Genomic DNA, 19,692 nt, shown 5'->3' on the forward strand with positions numbered 1-19,692 from the left:
CCACGGCATTTGTTTCCGCGAGCGACGGCACGGCGGCTTGTCTACTACGGTGGCGGCGCCCGACGGCTAAAAGCCGCACTAACGCCGACGGTCGGTTCCCATTGCTCTCCGCTCCTTCGCCCAGGCACAGAAAAATAGAGGAGGCGCTGATCTATGTTATTATACCAAAAAAATATAAATTCACGGTCCATCTCACTGCCTCTTAAGGCAGAATGACCTTATATCTCCCCATTATTTACTTTTGTACTTTATCTCTACTTCTCTGCCACCAATACTCTAACCGTCTCTTACTTATTTCTATCGCGGACGTGTTCAGCTTTCCTTTGTTGTCCCTAAAACCCAAGGCTTCCTGTAGGCTCGTGCCCACACGTATACCTTGGTGAATATCGCCACATTCAATCAGTAAATGTTCCATCGTTTCCTTAGTTCCCCCGCAGCATGTACATTGTTATTCTTCGTTACTGAATCTCGCTTTATAACTACGCGTCCTAAGGCAGCCCGACCTTGCTTCAAACGGTAAAGCGTTTCCCCTTGAATTATCATAAAACCTTTCCCTCCTTATTTCGTTTTTTCCCTTTCGGTAGTTACTCAGAGCCGGCTTCTTTTCCGTCGCTGTCATTCAATAAGTCCTCTCCGCCTCTCTGACCTTCCGCTTAATGCTCCTTGTTGCCACATCGCCCGCACTGCTAGCCGTATATTTACTGGTGAGCCTCCTAGTTCTTTTTCTCCACTGCGTGTGAACGCTCTGTCTCATCGCAATGTCTCATCGCAGCGCCTCCCCTCCCCCCCCCCCCCCCCCATTTTCTTCGCTTGTTGAGTCCGAAGGACAACCTGCTTCACAATGGACGGGGAAAAAATGAAAATGAAGCGTTGAGGTGCTTCTCACAATGACCTGCCTGTGGTCCCTGGCTTTCCTGAAGTAAAGACGGGAAGTAAAAAGCCCTTGGAATGCAACATCAGGAGCCTTCGGCCGCCATTGTTGTCCAAAACCTGCCTGGCCATAACTGAGCAAACATATAGGGCAGACATTGCCGCTCCCCCCCCCCCCCCACTAGGTGATCAGGGGGGGGGGCGTCCCTCCCTGCCCCCCTGCTGCGCACGCCTATGTTTGCCTGAGACAGTTGGTTGCACATCATGAGGAGGGTTTCTAGCCAAACGCTCTGACAAGGATACTGGAGGAAAGATGGCACAAATGCTCGACTAGAAAGAATGACTTTGCTAGTTCAGCGGTGTGTCGTCTTTCTTCATGTGTCGCCCCGCCACGGTGGTCTAGTGGTTATGGCGCTCGGCTGCTGACCCGAAGGTCGCGGGATCGAATCCCGGCCGCGGCGGCTGCATTTTCGATGGAGGCGAAAATGTCTGAGGCCCGTGTACTTAGATTTAGGTGCACGTTAAAGAACCCCAGGTGGCCGAAATTTCCGGAGCCCTCCACTACGGCGTCTCTCATAATCATATGGTGGTTTTGGGACGTTAAACCCCAGATATTATTATTATTATTTCTTCATGTGTCCTCGTCAGTGTGTTCGGCTACAAAACCTCCTCACCCGACATACTGAGTTTTGCTAAAAGATTCCCTGAAAAGAAACATAGTCTCGAACACTACTCAAAGTCTACCAAAATAATAGGCAGCACAGTACACATCTTGCCTGCTTAGTGATGGTGGCTCCCCTCTTCGCTTTCTTGACCTTCTACTACCTTACTTCGTCTTCGAAAACCAGACAGTGCTATCTGGTTGACCTCCCTGCCCATCTTTTATTCTTTCTCCCTCTTTTGGTTCGAGTTTAGTGAAACGTTTCGATCGTAAATGTTCTTGGTAAACGGCTGGCCGCCTTCACAAACGCGCCGAACATTACGACTGCCTCGTTTTGCTTAGATGATCATGAATTCTTGCTTTGTTTAGCCTATGTTACTGTACCCAGCATTCTGGGTGGCAGACGTATGCATCGTTGGAGAAACGTGAACAATTCTGGGTAAGTCTGATGCTGTGGATGACTCAAACTGGTTACGGTTAATGATCCTTTGCAAAGACATGCAACTGGAAAATGCGATGTGTTGTCTACTCACATAGCAGGACCCTCGACCTCCTTCCAAGGCACCGGCACACAGATGCCAGTTGCGGATGTTGATGCGGAACTTGCGCGCATAGGGCCCGTAGCACACGTTGTTGTTGTAGACCGGCACACTCACTTCGCGAAGCACCGTCGACGGAGCGCCACCTTTGGGAGCAGACCATGCATCAGCTCGTTTATATTGGCAGATAGCACAATTTCATTTTCATGTTTCATATACCTTCGTTGTGTGCTCATAAATTCTTGCTTACCGTTTTAGCGGAAGCATACTGATATGTAGCATACTATTTGCACCTTCTCACTCACTCACTCACTCACTCACTCACTCACTCACTCACTCACTCACTCACTCACTCACTCACTCACTCACTCACTCACTCACTCACTCACTCACTCACTCACTCACTCACTCACTCACTCACTCACTCACTCACTCACTCACTCACTCACTCCACTCACTCCTCACTCACTCACTCACTCACTCACTCACTCACTCACTCACTCACTCACTCACTCACTCACTCACTCACTCACTCACTCACTCACTCACTCACTCACTCACTCACTCACTCACTCATCACTCACTCAACTCACTCACTCACTCACTCACTCACTCACTCACTCACTCACTCACTCACTCACTCACTCACTCACTCACTCACTCACTCACTCACTCACTCACTCACTCACTCACTCACTCACTCACTCACTCACTCACTCACTCACTCACTCACTCACTCACTCACTCACTCACTCACTCACTCACTCACTCACTCACTCACTCACTCTTCCAGTAGTGTCACACTCACCTCCGGATGTAGTAGCTCCCCATCCCGTGGAGACGCAGTTCTGTCCCTCGAATATTTCGTCTCGGTGTGGCAGGCACACGGGCCGCACACGACGGCTGAGGCGCACCCTTTTGGCGAGCTTGATGAGTGCAATGTCGTTGTTGTAGCCCTGGTAGCCGCGGTACTTGAAGATCTGGCGCGCGTTCACCTGGATCTCCTCACCTTCGAGCACACTCTGGTCATGCTCGCCCACGCGTACCTTGATGGTGCTAGCAGGCTGAATGACGCCGCCGAACTGCCTGCGATGAACAAACAAGAGCGTACCATGTTTTCATGCGGTCACGACAACATCACAAATGGCCACTCGGCATCAGCATTCGTTCGAAGGCGCACTTGAGTTTCTTTACGGCTTTAAGATGTTATATCTTGAACAAATATTTCAAACGGCCTCCCGTTAGGGGGTCCTGTTAGTAACTCCTCAGGATCTAATAAAGTTCGTTGTCTGTCTGTCTTTGAAGTTCCGAGTGTGCGTGGAAGTGCATGCGATATGTACGTAGTACTTTATTCTCACTAGGAAGTCATGGAAAGGGAAATGATAGGTGTAACTTTAAGGGACAGGGCGAGAGCAGGGCAGATCAGGGAACAAACGGGTATTATGACATCTTAGTCGAAACTAAGAAGAAGAAGTGGGCATGGACAGGGCATGTAGCCGGAAGGCAAGATAACCGCTGGTCATTCCGAGAGAAGGCGGAACTTTAGCTAGGCAGATGAGAACGTTAGGTGGACAGATGAGTTGAGTTAGGTGGGCATATGAGAAGAAGTTTGCGGGGATAACGGGGCCGTAGCAAGCACAGGAGCGGGTTGATTGGCGAAACATGGAATAGGCCTTCGCTTTGTCCTGCAGTGGGCGTATTCAGACTGACGATGACGATAATTATGATAATGACGGAAGCCTCGATATCACAGTGTGGGTGAGCCAGATGGCTTTGGAAAAGGAAGTCAGCCGTGTTACCCGCCACAAGGAGCTCTATTGCTTTCGTCGTAACTTGCGTTCTGCGCGGTATTTGCTCTGTGATGACGTCGCAATGCGCGACAGTCGTACTCACGTGACCACGCAGTGTGCCGCCGTGGCTACCCACTGGTCGCTGATAAGCGCACCGCCGCAGAAGTGACGCGTCCTTCCGTCACGGCCAGCTTTGCGAAGCGACACCTGCGATAGGACGTTCGGTAATGTGGGTTCAAGCTCCTCTCATTGTGAGGCGACCAAGGTGCCTCGTCGCGTTATGGACCCGTCATCTAGAAATCCTTGCGCGGCTCCGTGACGGAGGGCCCGAAAACCAAACATGTTCCTACTGTCATTGAATGAAATAGCAGTGGATATCTAGGGAAAGTCACTGTCTCTTCACACACTTACGTAAGCAAGAACTTCCGGTAGGCAGTGTTCACTTGCAGGTGTTTAGCAGCCCGTTCTTAAAAATAAGCTTCAGCCTGTCGTCATTCGCTGATCATCGTGTTGCTGACGTTTGCAACTAAGGCGTTGTTTTATTGGTTTGGAAGCTATGAACTACTGAGGTTGAAGCCAGCTGGAAGAAGACCCGAAACATACTTTTATTAGTACGAGTATAGTCTGCATATTCGAATCAGTAAGCACAAGTTTAGGCGTTCTCTCATGGACCTAAATAATTTGTTTCAGTTACGTTGCTTCAAGCATTGTGGCGAAGAACACGGGTCCGAAACACACATTTGACTGGAATCTAAACAACTATATTATTTGTCACATTAGTATGTGAAAATCGATCAGTGGATTGAACTAGCACTTAGGTACATATATCATTAATTTTTCAAAATGCAAACAAGTGCCTCTTTCAAAGGGTTAAGGCAGACACGAGTAAATCCAATTTCATATTGAAGGAAGCGGGCAAACGCTCGGCGTCAACAATGATTACGAATTGAAGCATACTCGATTTACATTTACGTACAGACTTCTGCACGGCAGTGAGGGCCATTACTATGTACCGCACGGTTTTGGAGAAGTCGCTGGAATAGTGGACTGGTGCGTTGAAAACAAGCGATGCTTTCTGCCTCGTTACCCTGTTTTCGAAATCCATGTAGCTTCGCATCAAATACAAAACAGGGTGGCTGATATAATTAGAAAATAATAATATTGAAAGATACAAATACCGCATAGCACATTGAGCCTAACTATAGCAACAGCGTAGACCACCGCCATCGCTTGCAGCGCAATGGCCTCAGCCACTGAGCATTGTTCTTATGAAAGAAAGCCAACTTAACAACTTGCGCGCTAGTTTGTAAGAGGGCTCCTTTGAACAGCTACCATGCTAAGTGGCGCAGCATAATGCAGAACTGCAGGTGAATTTTTCAGAATGGTCCGGGTTTTATCTTTGCATTAGTCGCTTTACTCGTAAGCCACAACGAAGAAAAAGAGTTGGATAGGAAAAAAAAGGGACTCATTGTGCGTGTGTATGTGGAAACCTCTCAATTTATGACGTATGGTGTCCAGAACGTGAGACTCGTAACACATATACCACCGTGTAGAATGCTCTCGCATTTAGCTGCTGAGCCGGTCGTCGCATATTCGATTTCTGACAGTTCTAGGTGTGCTCACAGGAGGGGGGTCAGAAAGGGGAGGTGCTGAACCCCCCTTCTACATTTGAGAACCCTTCGCATGCTTATGCAGTAACTTATGCAGTAACTTAAGTGACTTATGCAGTATCTTAAGTAACTTACGCAGTAACTTAAGTAACACACGCTTATGCAGTAACCGTAACTGCAATACTATAACGGAGGGTGGGATTCCAAGAACGCACGTGTGCTGCATATTTCGCGCATTTTTCGTGAACTACAGGTGGTTAATGTTGAACCGGATCCTTTCACTACAGCGTTCACTTTTCAGTCTGCATTTTCGAGACGACATACCATCAGACTTAACTTTTTAGAACCGTTGTAGGTGCAATTGTTTCTTGACATATGCAGGTCTCATGAACTGGACTTCATGTAACATTCTGTTCTCTGTGAGAATGCAGGAATAATGTCTATGCCACAAGTGTCCGCCATTTATTCATCCTCAGTGGAGCCATTAGACGTAGATGCACAGATTTTCCTGAACCGGGCTCATTGTCAACATTGCCGTTGGTTAATTCGATTTCCACACGGGCCGCCGTGCATCACTGGCGACAACACTCGCACTTTTTTCGCTGCTGCGTATCTGGTGGGATCGCGGGCTGGGCAACGATCATGGGAACAAACGACAGAGAGAAAGAAGACGTAAGCCCCGCATCTTAGCGTCGTTCTGCACAAACACGCGGAGGACGTGGGGTGTCCCTGACAGCGTCTAATGAATGCAAATGTCCCCAGCTTTAGCAACATCGCTTGTCTCGGCGTAACGCAAATCGGAGGTCGTATTTTGTCCGGCATCTGGGTCTAACGGTGCTCCGCTTGCTCGTCTTAAAGCTTCGCAGAAAACGCTTGATCCTGTAACTCCTTATTACATCATTCTGTTCTCATTAATTGCGGCTGGGTTGGACGAGAACGCGAACGTTTGTAGCGCACGTTGTGGCTTTTATGCTTGAGAACGTTTTAAGCACGCTGCGCTCGCCTTGTACATACTCGCAGATAACAGGAGACCTCTCTTGACTTTCGGCTTTGACCTAAAGAGGGCTGCAGTCGTTCAAGAATATAGCAACGGCAGATTACTGTGTTGCTGATGGCCTGAATCTCGAAGGCATCAGAGAAGGCTTAAGATAAAGGTCGTATAGGAAGGTTGCAGCGTAGATTTAGCGTCGCTTTGCGAGCGCCGGTGTTCGCAGATGCGTTAATTTTAGCCCGAGGCTTCGCAAGAAAGCAACGGGCAAAACTGTGTTCACCAAAATATAAAGGCTTCACTAATGTATCACGTAATCGCTTCTTGGATACATCCTACTGCTATTCGTATATCAGTAGCAGGTCCCCCAGTCATTTCTACTTTACGAAGTCCTCTAATGTACTGCTTAAATATCTGATCAATATCTGATATCTTAGATATCTGAAATATCTGAATATCTGATCAAACATCTGATCTTAAATATCTGGCACGCATGGCGCACAGCTTCATAAACTGCAACACCACCTTCGTAGATTTCACTGAATACGCCGGAATAAGCGCCTACTCACCTGCCATGGCCACTCCCCGGCGTCGGCTGGCTGGCCTCCCACGATGCGCTCAATGTTCTTCTCGTTGAGCAGGCTTACTCCACAGCCTGCGTTCCGCGTCAAAATCGACCACGACGTTTTGTGTCACAAGTTCACGCTACGTGATTATCTTCGTTCTGTCTCTACGCGTTGCCCACCATTGACTACTTCGTGAAGCAAAAGAACAATAAGTTGCTTTCTTAACGACGTCAACTAACATCAATCTTTAAAGATAGTAGTCTGACTTACTGAGATCACTGCTCGCATCAGTCGATGCCCTATAGATCACGTTTCAATCAGCCACATGCGGATGGGTGGAGTAATCTATGCATTTCATTGGTATCAACACATATTCGTGGCATGTGTCAGCCAGGTAAAAGCAGGACTCATTATGGCAGTGGAGCTCCACTATTTTAATTGTAATCTGTTATGAAGAAAGCTTTGTACGATATTCCTAGTTTTTCTATAGTGTTCTATAGTGTGCACTGAAACTAGAAAGAAGTGCGTTCCGGAATGGTTGCTTGCTGGGCCAGTTGGTTCATTGTAACTCATGTAACAGTGCGAAAAAGTGGAGAGGACGATGACAGAGATAGAGTGTAAAGAGCACTGTTTAAACTCGGTATTTGTCGTCGGCCTTTCCACTTTTTCGCACTGTTACATGAGTTAGAAGGATGTGTGGACCGGCCCTATGCTTTTAGACGGCTCATGTCAAGGTCATCGAGGGGTGTCGTGTGCATAGACTGTTCGGAACTCTCCTAACTCGACTAAAACGCTGGAAGTAAGCGAGGGAGGCGTTAGAACGAATGAGTTACCGGGCAGCACACTCTCGTGGTGTCTCATTACATCATTACCGACGGCCAAGCGCGTCGCTTTGCGTGACTCATTAAGTTGTTAAGTTGCAGACACGCCGAAACTTTGTATGGCGAGCCCTTTTTGGCATCTCACTTTAGCGTAAACAATGTTACTCAGGAAGTGACTAGTCAACGTTTGTAGGGGAGCACTTTCACCAGTCTCTGTGACTCACATTATTTTCCGTGCTAAACAAGTAAGAATGCGGAGAGCTCATACGCGAAGTTTTGCCCCGATAGAAACAGCACTTTCTGAAATTCGCGCATCCTGCTTTCGCTACACTCTTGTTTCAAGGAGGTGCGCGGAACACTTACACCGTGTGTTTCACATAACTTGAACAAATCTGCAAAAAATAGAGTGGTACACCTTAGGTGCATAACACAGGCTCTGTATAGTTCGCAATCATCTTCTGTTACTCAGACTCTTATTTTAAGTGAGATCAGTTACCTATGTAGTAACGTTTGAATATGTAGATTTATGAACGCTCGTTTTAAAATACGAGTTGCATTTTAAAAGTTTCAGTTTTGCAGGCCCTAAAAAGAATGAAAAAGACAATAAAGATGTAACTACGCCATTGTACGTCCGGACAGCGTGCTATAAAATGTGTTGTTACAAAACGAAGCCCACATGCTTGTCGTAAAGAAAAAGATGACAAACATGTTTACACACGCGTTAAACGACTTCCTGACGAGCCAACCAGCCCCACTAGAGCACATATAAACTGGCGTACTTATCACATTAAAACGTCATCTGAGTAGCTCAATATGACAACCAGCAAGATGCTGTGGTTCGACATGCTTTAGGGGTGTGCCATTATGTATTTAAAGTTTGAATATATTTGCGTGAAACGCGTGACGCCAGCTGTGTGCAATGCTTTCAGTTTATAGCTGGGGTAGGTTGAAAAAATGCTCATTATAGCTGAGCCGGTAGAGTCGCTTGAAGCAGGGTTGTGGCACCATAGCACTTACATTGCACTTCCTTCCAAACCACTGATGTTCAAGACCTTGTCGTGATTGCCTACGCGTTTATTTGAGCGAATCAATTTTGTCAGTGCTAACGCGACCGCTTTGCTTCACACATTTTGCATCACCAATTTTCATACGAACCCGGAGACCTCAATTATTATGCTTCATCTGAATTTGGAGGAATGTACGACGGCTGCCGATTGGTGAGGATCATGAGGTCTGGGAATACATCATTAAGACTTTCACCTCCACACCCTGCCTCAATATCAGTGGAAATGGAAAGTATCGAAATTCATAATCGCCTGCCATCCCGAACTTCTTCGACAACCTGAGCCCTGAACGCGCGGCGGTTTTTCCGGCCAATGCACGAACAGCACGAAAAACACAAATACAACAGATGTCGGTACAAAATTGACGCGTCTGTTGTTTTCTTTTTTTGCACTTGTTTTCTTTACAAATCCGCTTTCCGCACTGTTCCTCTTTCTACACGCGCAAACTCGTCGTTCGCGTGACAACCTGTTCTGGAAGCTTATGTTTTCTCGCTTCATGGCGCTACCAGCTGATCTTTGATTCAGTGATTATTTTTACTTACTGTACGTGTTGCAAAAAAATTATATATGAATCTGTGGCAAATTCAGATATCTTTTTTTTTCATTCACAAAATCGAAGACGCTGTGCCAACCTGCCGCAATTTGCAAGCGACGGGGAAGTCCTATAGCTTTTAACGCCGTATAAAAGCACACAGTGCAATTTCCTTAAAATTAACATGTACGACAGGCAGCGCAGTAGATCACGAAATACAAAATCGTGCGTCAAAGCGAAGTTATAATTGGAGTTTACTTTCATCAGTGCAACTTGACTTGTAAGTTACGAGTTGTTCAGTTGTATTTAATTTGCACAATGCGTTTACTCTTTCTACGTGCAATCCAGAATTCATGAGCGCGAACGACATTGGAGCGTTTTTCTAGTCATATTGGCCGCCCCACGAAGGATCTTTAAAACGTCATTACCCATCTGAATCCAGCAGCCATAACTGTGACATAATCTCAGCAAACAAGTGGAACGAAAGCCAAGGTATACCAGATAAAGCGTACTGACTTATGACGACGAAGGTGCCTCGGGAGCTTCTCAGGCCCTAAACACTGTATAAGAGACTTCTCTTCTCAATGATACATATGTTTTCATTGACACAAGAATGACGACAACTAAAAGCAGGCCGTTTTTGAAAGGAGCCGATCAAACTACAATCCGTGTCTGTCATGTTAAGATAACTCTCGGAGACGCGAGACGAATATTAATACATGGAGGAAGTAATTCTTTTCTTGTTTACGTTCTCTTCGATATGCGCAGTTGTACACTGTTTTTTAAGTGCTTTGAAAAACTGTTGATAACCCCCTTCCTTGCTCGAATCGAACTAAATACATTATAACTGTCAGGGACACAGTCAACGGACCGGCAGGATTGGACGCTCTCTCAGGCACCTCATGATACTTTCGGCTTCGCGAACCTTCTATCGCTCCACTTCAACGCCGGTCTCATTCATTTTCAAAACACCCCGTCCTCGTTCCGCGCCGAGTCACCCTCCGGGGACGTTGACGCGCAGTCTCGCCTGTCTAAGCCGTACAGGCCGTTCATTCCGGATGCTATATCACTGGGAGAATAATGGGGCTTGCCCGAAAAAAAAAAAAAAGATAACGCAATGGACTCAAATGTGCGGCACTCCAGCTGAGAAGCATGCGCCCGAGGCGACGACGACTGCATCAGGTTGCGTAGCGAGGTCGACCTGCGCTCCGCAAAGGTGAAAAGCCGCTGCTCACTGTGCGTGGACTGCGCTTGGGACAGCAGGAGAAGTCGCGCGGCCGTCACCAGCAGGAGCGTCAGCGGTGTCGCCATGTAGAAAGCCATGTCGGGAGGAGCGTGTCGACTGGCGCGGTACTCCGATTTATAGCCCACAGTTCGTCGTCCTTTCGCGCGGCCCAGAACCGGTGCTTCGAGTCACCCTCGCCCAGTCTGCCACGCATGGGTCATGTTTTTTTGCCCCAGGGTGTGTTGACCTGCGCGGGCATACGATAAGAAATGCCCCCAAGAACAGGGAGGGTGGTGTGTTGGAAAGCGTAGCTCGTAGGGGGGGTCGCATTGTTGGGAAAAACGCTTCCTACGGAAAGCGCGCCTGAGCGCGTTCACCACCAGGACAGCCTGTCGACACGAGCGCTTGACCGCTTCGTCTTTCTCTCCCCCCCCCTCCCCCATCGTGAAAAGCGCTCAGTATGAAACGTCGGGCTCTGTCTCAGGTAAGCACGTTATCTAATCGCTAAAGACGTCCAATGTAGCTCTCAAGGTCCCTTCGTGACCGAAGCCGCCCAACTTTAGGAAGACCAAGAGCAAGCGACCTTTTTTTTTGTTATTGATTCGGCAGTGGAGTTTAACTGCTTTGCATTACGTCTCGGCTTGAAATGTGCGTTTCTGGCTTGGAAAGACGTCATTGTATTTTGTTCTTGCTGTGAACTTATCGATTTATTCTAGAACAACGAAGATTGACAAGCATTTGCAGCGTTCGAAGTCGAAGTATGAGTGGATAACCTTGCAAACGCAGCCTCTGCAGCAAGTGTCAGTTTCGTTGTTTTAAACTAGGTACCGTAAGACTGAGTTCTCGCTGTTGTCAATGGCAGAGCGCAAATTTTCCATTCGCCTCTCTCTCTCTCTCTCTCCCCTTGTGACCCCCTCTTGTATTTATCAAACACCTGTTTTGCCGTTCAGCTGGCATCACTGACGCATCAAGAATGCCTCCGAGATCATTCTGGCCGGTTGCGTTCTCCTAACGAATAACAAGCTCCAGACGAAGCATCCAGTTACAAATGGCGTTACAATATCCACGAAATAACTGTACTCATAAGACATACGGAAGTTAATAAGTATTGTGACGCAACGGTTAACGCGACCTTTATTAGGCCTCGAAAGCACGGTGAAGCGACCACACCCGAGGCACAGATCTCACAATCAAGCAGCGTTCCCACCACCGATGAAGATGACGAACACTCATGATGATGAACATGCATGAAGAGGGCAGATGTGTCTAATGAACGCCCACACTAACTCCCCACCCCCCCCCCCCCACCCCCCCGACGCGAGAGCGGTGATCCTGACCGCAGTTTAAAGGTCGCGTTAACCGTTGCGTCACAGTATTTGGGGTGTTCCACAGAGAAGCATGTATTGTCATTTGCGTAGTTTAGTTAGATGACCATGGATATGCCCGGAGAATCGTTGACGTGATAAATGAGCATGTATCTTTACAAGTGGACGTGGTGTTGAAGGTGCACTTCTAAGGAACATATTTTAAACGTTTAAGCAAGCAGGTGACGCTTCGAGCCCCTCCGAAAAAGCTAAATGTTTGCTTATTTAAGCTGCACGACGACGTTATTGCAAGCTATTTTTTTACCTATGAAGCTCCGGGCGGACCAGTGGGCTGCTGGCAAATGAGGACTTTCAATGCTGGATTGTCTTTCTCAAGTGAAATAATATGTTTCTATTTGATGACTGTGCGTGCTGCATTTGTGGTTTCTCAAGTGTCGCTGAGGAACAAAAACTATGCATGCTGCATTAATGCGTCAATTGCACCAGAAGTGGTTGCTAACACCTCTCTCAAAGGTACTGTAGTAGGTAACCTTGATTCTTTCCCTCGTGGCACGTCCGATGAACAGTACGTGAAATAAATGGTCGATAAAGCAGTGTTTCAAAACAGGACAACAGAAGACGGCAGGCAAAACCGCTTAGCATTGCCCGCTATTCTCCTACACCACTGCGTACACAACGTGCCGCCATTGTGTAAAGTATGGTACATTTACTATCAGTGTACTACCGATGAACTGACAAGATCTCTCGCGAGACATGTGATAATCGGTGACCCCTTTACGAGACAAACGAATGCATATTGCAGTTCTTTTGTTGCAAGTAGTGTACGAACAAAGGCGAACACGTTGTTTGGAAAACATGCGATTTTCTAACCATTAGTGCTAGAAAGAAATTGAAATATCTTTGAAACCAACGCCGACGCAAGGACGACATTCGCGGCAACCACAACAGTGACGTAAACGACGGGAAGACACACACATGTACAAGCAACGCGTCTGTGACGACGACGATTACAAGAAACTTCACAGTGACGTGCAACAATGACGACGACGACAAAAAAGCCCATGAAGGCAGCACTGAGAACTGGAGGTTAAGAGCAGCATTAAATACACTAAACAACAGCAACCACAACAACAACAACAACAACAACAACAACGACGACGACGACGACGACAACAACAACAACGACAACACATTGAAGACGGCGAAAACAACACAAGCAACAACAACAACAGCAACAAGACATTGAAGACGGCGACAACAACACAAGCAACAATACAATTCATCAACGACAAAGACAGCATCACAGTCTAGCTGCAACAACCATCAAAACAACGACAGCGACGAGGTCGACAACGGAGTGTCATCGCGACCTGTCGTTGTCTACCTCTCATTTACGACGCCAAATAGATGTAAGCAGTGCCCCCAAGAACGTGTGCGCCGTTTTGTCTGAGCAGGCAATGTCTTTTATTCATCCTCTTCGAGCAGGGCGCGTGTAAGCGGCGATGGTGTCTCGTATCCATCCCGTAAAGTGGTGCACGCGCGTGTACACGTCCGGGTAATGGGCTCGAGCGCAGCCGGAACCGAACGATGCCACCCCCAGCACGTACCAGCGACCGTCCGATAGCTGGCACGACAGCGGACCGCCGGAATCACCCTGCGTGCGTGTTGGCGAGCACCGCTTATGAGTATACTCCGAAACGCTGCACAGTAACATCTAGCGGATCTTGTCTATAAGTGTCTTCTAGATGACTAGTTAGTCTACGTCCTCAACCTTTCGACGGCAATATCTTTCTAGGCCGCTTCCACGCGTATTCTGTATCGCGATATGATGTCGTTCGATGTTCCGCGTTCTTTACTTAAACAAGCAGGAAGAAAAGCGGCAAGGAGTAAAGAAAGAATGGCGGAACAAGTAAACAAACAAAGCGTAAAGAAATTAAGTGTTAGAAAATATATGAACGAAATGAGCCAATACGTCAGGAAGACTAAGACAAATTGAGCGTTGCCTTTTTTAATCAACATACACTGTTTGAGCTTTTGTCATGTTGAAATCCACATATGCCAGGTGGGAACCTATTTGTATTGCGAGTATTTATTACATTCAGCTAAATAGCCCCAGAAATGGGATCTAATTTGAGTAACCATCAATGTTTTATTTTGTTTGCTCCGTTGCTCGCGCAATATTCGAGCAAGTTTAGGAAGCATCATCGTCGCTACAAATGACTTTTAAATACATAACTCGCTGCACAGTCAGTGGTGTCGAGACTGTAGAGGCCGCGGAAGTGGCCATAGCCTTGGCTTCTGCCAAAAGGGGGTCAGGGTGGTCATCAGCGACTTCAAAAACGCCGCTAGGAATTATGAATCGGGAAGGGTGACGGAGACTGCCGTCCGTATATTAAGCACGTTAGGAGGACCCAGAGAGATGATTCTGCTCGTCTGGGCACCAGCTCACCAGGGACTTAGAGGGAACGAGGAGGCTCATTCGGTCGCCCGAGGTCTCACTTACCGGTCGACCCCCGGAACCTTACCAGTTACCGAACATAGAAAAAAAAAGTGAGGATATGCTCGCATATCATGAAATCGTGACACACTACAGGCTGAATCGGCAAGTATACCCAGGTGCGGACAGATCGCTCAGTAAGAAAGACGAGGTTATGTGGCGAAAGTTGCAGACGGGGGTTTTTCCAAACACCGTACTTTACAGCAAGTGGCACCCAGTTTTCCGGTCCCAGTGCAAGCTTTGTGATGAGGCAGCGAATTTGGTTCACATGGTGTGGACATGTCATAGTCAGAACGATGGTTCTCACACTCTAGAATCCTGGGAGGCCCTGCTCCGCAACCCAGACCCCAACGTCCAGCGGGACTCCATCAGTCAAGCCCTTGCTGCTGCCGTGTCTCAAGGGATTCCGGCCGACGGCTAGGGGCGACGGGCAATGCCTGACGTAAATGACTGATTTTAAAAATAAAGTTTTCTCTCTCTCTCTCTCTCATTATGGTAGCCGTAGCTTGGTCCCGCTACATATTTAATTCTTTACGGCATGTATTATGAGCACCTGTGATCTGCATTATGTATACCATTACACTGTTTAGATTTCCACAAGTGAGAAGAATGCGGTCCTGCCAATATAGACGACAATGACGAATCGTTAGGCCTAGCTAAGCCTAACCCCGTTACAGTCTGAGGGAAGGTCGACGGTATGCATCCGTAATGCGCTTGCGCGCGCCTAATTGCAGCAATATGCAGAATATGCTCACGTAGCACACTCCTCTTCCGGGCCTTCCGCCGCATAGGTGCCACTTGCCGATGGGCACGTCGTAGATAGAGAGGCATTCTTTGAGCGGCCGAAGCGGCACGCGCAGCTTGTTCAGGCTGTAAGCTGTGGTGCCCTGAGTGCGCTCGTTGCCCCAGCCGGACACGGCGCAGCTCAGGTTGGAGAGTGGCCTCAGGGACGCTGGTGCCAGGCAAGCCGGCCGAACGTGGCCCGATCGTCGTAGTCGCTTAGCCAGCCTCAGAAGTGCCAGGTCGCGCTGCAGCCGTCCGTAGCCCGGGTGCGGGATCACGTGCGTCACTCGCACCTGCACCTCGCTGCCTTCGGCCCGCCTCTGGTCGTACTCGCCAACGCGCACGAGAAACTCCGACGGGGACGCTGTGCGACCCTGCGAACTGTTCGCGCGGAACACGTTCGAGCCTTTGAACATACAGAAGCTTCTGTGCGCTGCAAAATAAGTGCGCGCTAAGCATCACCGGGAGCCCGCCGTACACTGTCATAGACGCAGATGACGTTAATGGCACTTACTGTCACTCGCTATATGAAGAGGAAAGTTATAGACCTACGCAATACATAAATTAGAAAGCATCCCACATGAACGTTTCTAATAATAAAGTAGTTTAGGCACACTCTGATCATAGTTTCGAGCACATTACAATAATAAGTACGACTAAAACACGGCAAACTAGTGCAATAAAAAATTAAGGTTGCGCACGATTTCGACCAATGAAGACCTACAGGGTATGTCCGTAAAGTAGTCAGACTGGGTCTGGTAGCAATAATTTGTCGATTCGATCGGTACATAATGTTTAAGTTCTTCAACATAATTTTCTTGGTCGTCGATACATTGATTATAACGCTATTCCGAAGCTGCAAAGGCTTTCTGAAAATCAGCTGCCGTGACCTCTGTCAGAGGCTCTGTGACAGCTCGTTGGATGGCGGGAACACCGCCGAAACGGTGACCTTTCTGGCTTCTCTTGAGCTTTGGGAACAGGAAGAAGTCTTCTGGGCTCACACCAGGGCTGTATCAGGACTGCATCAGCCCTGATGAGAGCCCGGCAGACTTCTTCCTGTTCCCAAAGCTCAAGAAAAGCCAGAAAGGTCACCGTTTCGGTGGTGTTCCCGCCATCCAACGAGCTGTCACAGAGTCCCTGACAGAGGTCACGGCAGCTGACTTTCAGGAAGCCTTTGCAGCTTCGTAATCGCGCTGTAATCAAAGTACCGACGCCCAAGGCAATTGTATAGACAAATTTAAGCGTTATGTACCGAACGAATCGATAAATTCTTGTTACCAGACCAGTCTAATTACTTTACGGACAGACCCTGTATGTAGGGCCATAAAAGCGTTACACAGGCTCAGTGTATCAGCCCGTGTAACTTTATGAACTTTGCACAGTTATGTGCGAACTGCCCAAGCACTCTTCTAATTCATAAGCTTTACAAATTTGCAGACTGTTAAATCAAACCCCGACTTGCAATTTCTCATTCTTGGACATCAGTTAATTTTATTTAATTATCTTACTGGTCCTAATTTTATGCCTGCCATCTTCCATATAAAATTGGATGGCCTTGGATTCTACAAGCGCTTATTCCTCTCTATTAGGGGCGAAGGACCTTAGGGTCTCGGCGTGTCGACGGGCATCGTCGTGTCCCGTCCTGTCCCGTCGCCGCATGCATCTTCGTGTCCTGTCTATTTGCTTTAGCGCAAGAGAGGGCGCCATCGGCTCAGCGCTCGCCGCGCGGCGAGCGAGAGCGAACGGCGCGCGTTGACTATGGAAGCGCTCTTTCTGCGATGAACGCTGAACTACCTGCTCGCAAGGAACGAGAACGTACCCTCGCCCGCGAGAGATAACGCCGACGCAGGCAGCGCTTGCTAGCAAGATTCTTGATTAAAAAAAAAGCGACTGCTCGCGCTGCACAACTGTTCACCGGCCACCCCCTATATACAGGCACTGGATCTTGACCTGCAAAATACGTGTATTTTTTAAGGACGATAGTCTTTCTTGGGGAACTTAAACGCAGAAATTTTGGTCTGTCTTTCTGTCTGTCTTTCTGTTTGTCGGCACGTCCCTCGATTCAGGCACTCGGCCAAAGTTGAACCACTTGCCCAAGGGCCAGCCATCTTGAACGGCTGACTAGGTTCATCCTTGTGTACATTGTCGATCAAAAAGCAAACATTACGCATATCGGAGGCGCAACATCACTAGGTAAGTATTAGCTAGTGTGTTCCTTGAATACAAAATACATAGGTACGCAATTCTAGAGACCCTAGTTTCTTAAGCAGCGCTGAAAATGCGACTGCGCTGAAACTTGCCTTCCTCCGTGCCCTCTGCACGAGCTCATTGTTGTGTTTCGGTTTCGGTTCAGTATTGCACTGTACGAATGTCAAGGGGCGCCGCTCTGGCATTCCTGCTTTACCCAGACGACGTGTAAATAAAAGACTTACGCAATTCTAGACACCCTAGTTTCTTAAGCAGCGCTGAAAATGCGACTGCGCTGAAACTTGCCTTCCTCCGTGCCCTCTGCACGAGCTCATTGTTGTGTTTCGGTTTCGGTTCAGTATTGCACTGTACGAATGTCAGGGGGCGCCGCTCTGGCATTCCTGCTTTACCCAGACGACGTGTAAATAAAAGACTATGTGGAGAGTACTCGTTGAGTGCGGACGTTTCTTCTGCTTCGGCGCTTCGCGCCAAAGCGCGTGCTCGGGCTGGCTGGCGTCCCCGCTGCTCGCGTTGGTCACCTCCGGTCTTCGCCTGCTGCTGCGCCGCGACTACCAGCCCAGATGGCGTCCATATCTCACGCAGCGCATCTTCTATCGTCTTTAGACGACATTTGCAGCGAAGCACGCAGATACGCGGCCAATTTTTATTATTATCATTAGAGTTAAGGAGGGTACGCTGCGATGATGCGTGCGCTGCTCCTTTGTTTGCAAATAATGTAGCATACGTCGCAGCTGTTCAGTCACTGATCGGCACTCAGACGCACGCTATTCATGATCAGCGTAAGGGCGACGCAGCTATAAGAGGTCCAATCAGGAACGGAGTTTATCTATGGCAAGTTGCGCGATTATGAGAACCAGCATAAAATCAGTTCTTACGTAACTGCGGCGCGTGCATGGCCATCAATGCAACGGTCGTCACGTTATTTTCTTCGTTTTCATTTATGTATGAAAACATGGGAAGGTAGGCTACGTAAGAGCCGGCCATCCAAACATCATGATACTGATATTGAAAAAAAAACGCACAAAAACAAAAAAGCAAGAAAGAATAAAAGAAAGGAAAACAGTGGCCGTGTACACATACGATTTCTGGTGTATAAAGAACATCTCTAAGGGCAAGGTCCAATACATACAGGGTGATCACACAGATTATAGTGGATAGAGTCTACACAGATAGTTTTATGCACCTACATATAAAATCATTATGAGAAATGTCCATTAACAACGAGATGTGTTGACGAGAAGAAATAATGCCATTTACAGGATTCTTTAATAGCTTCTTCCTCTCTGTTCGTTCTTTTTGTGTGTCCTAAGAGTCTCATCAACATATTGAAACCTTATATCTCGTTCCTTTGGCATTCTGCTTCCGTGCCACTTGGCTCTACGTATATCAACAATAGACGGCCTTCTTTTGAACATTCTCAATAACGCAATTTCACAGAGGTTGTGCCGCATGCAACAACAACAACAACAACAACAACAACAACAACAACAAAGATAGTTCCTGTTGACGTACCAGCTTTCAAGATTGCGGGGACCGCTAACCTAAGCAGAGAACGTCGATGTATCGACAATACTGCGTGAAAAACTGCGAACCATACTACGGTATCCCTTTAAGCTGGTCCTGCGTGCCGGGGACAATCGCTTTCGGAGACGTATGTCGCATTGTACTGCTAGTGGCTCCGCGCTCGAAGATCGAATTGGCTTCCGAAACGGCCCTGTGCAACTGATTGTACAACCAGAACAGAGGACCTCTCGAAGAGCGAGTCGGGTTTCGTGCTGGCACTCTATCCTTATCGGCGCACGGCTCCTCTGATTGGCAACTGTATTGCGTGTCGGTTGGTTTCCATTCAGTCCACACTCATTGTATTGTTGCGATGCAAAGGCATTAGCATCTGCTCCACGGAAGAGGTGTATCAGCGCAGTGCAGAAATCGAACTCGGATTGCATACCGGGAGTATTTCCCTTCCGGACAAAAAAAAAAGTATTGGTTGTTTCGCATTAGGTGTTGTCGTACACAGTAGATATAAGGTAACAGCGTAGTCTTTTCGCACGCCATGTCTGTCAAAGCCGATACAGATAAAATTGTTATACGACGAAGGAACTATCTTCACCATCGAGCTTATTCTTAGTCTACAACGATCGGTTCAGGAGACGTTGAAAACAGTAAATCAGTTTAGTCCGATAAAGTTTTGGTTAGAAACTGCATTTTCGTTG

At 47.8% G+C, this 19,692-nt stretch overlaps 1 protein-coding gene across 1 annotated transcript in view; it reads right to left on the minus strand.

Annotated features, from left to right (window-relative positions):
* Positions 1 to 19,692, minus strand: part of LOC119393644 (transmembrane protease serine 9) — a 44,632-nt gene that overhangs the window by 2,875 nt on the left and 22,065 nt on the right. Inside the window, exons 4-10 of the mRNA XM_049415938.1 lie at positions 15,244 to 15,652; positions 13,463 to 13,645; positions 10,677 to 10,854; positions 7,028 to 7,113; positions 3,964 to 4,067; positions 2,879 to 3,156; positions 2,065 to 2,216 (exon numbers count right to left, since the gene is read on the minus strand). Coding sequence (XP_049271895.1) covers positions 2,065 to 2,216; positions 2,879 to 3,156; positions 3,964 to 4,067; positions 7,028 to 7,113; positions 10,677 to 10,854; positions 13,463 to 13,645; positions 15,244 to 15,652 — 1,390 coding nt within the window. The remainder of the gene's footprint in view (positions 1 to 2,064; positions 2,217 to 2,878; positions 3,157 to 3,963; positions 4,068 to 7,027; positions 7,114 to 10,676; positions 10,855 to 13,462; positions 13,646 to 15,243; positions 15,653 to 19,692) is intronic.

Source organism: Rhipicephalus sanguineus, chromosome 5 (genome assembly GCF_013339695.2).
Source record: "Rhipicephalus sanguineus isolate Rsan-2018 chromosome 5, BIME_Rsan_1.4, whole genome shotgun sequence".
Classification (NCBI taxonomy): domain Eukaryota; kingdom Metazoa; phylum Arthropoda; class Arachnida; order Ixodida; family Ixodidae; genus Rhipicephalus; species Rhipicephalus sanguineus.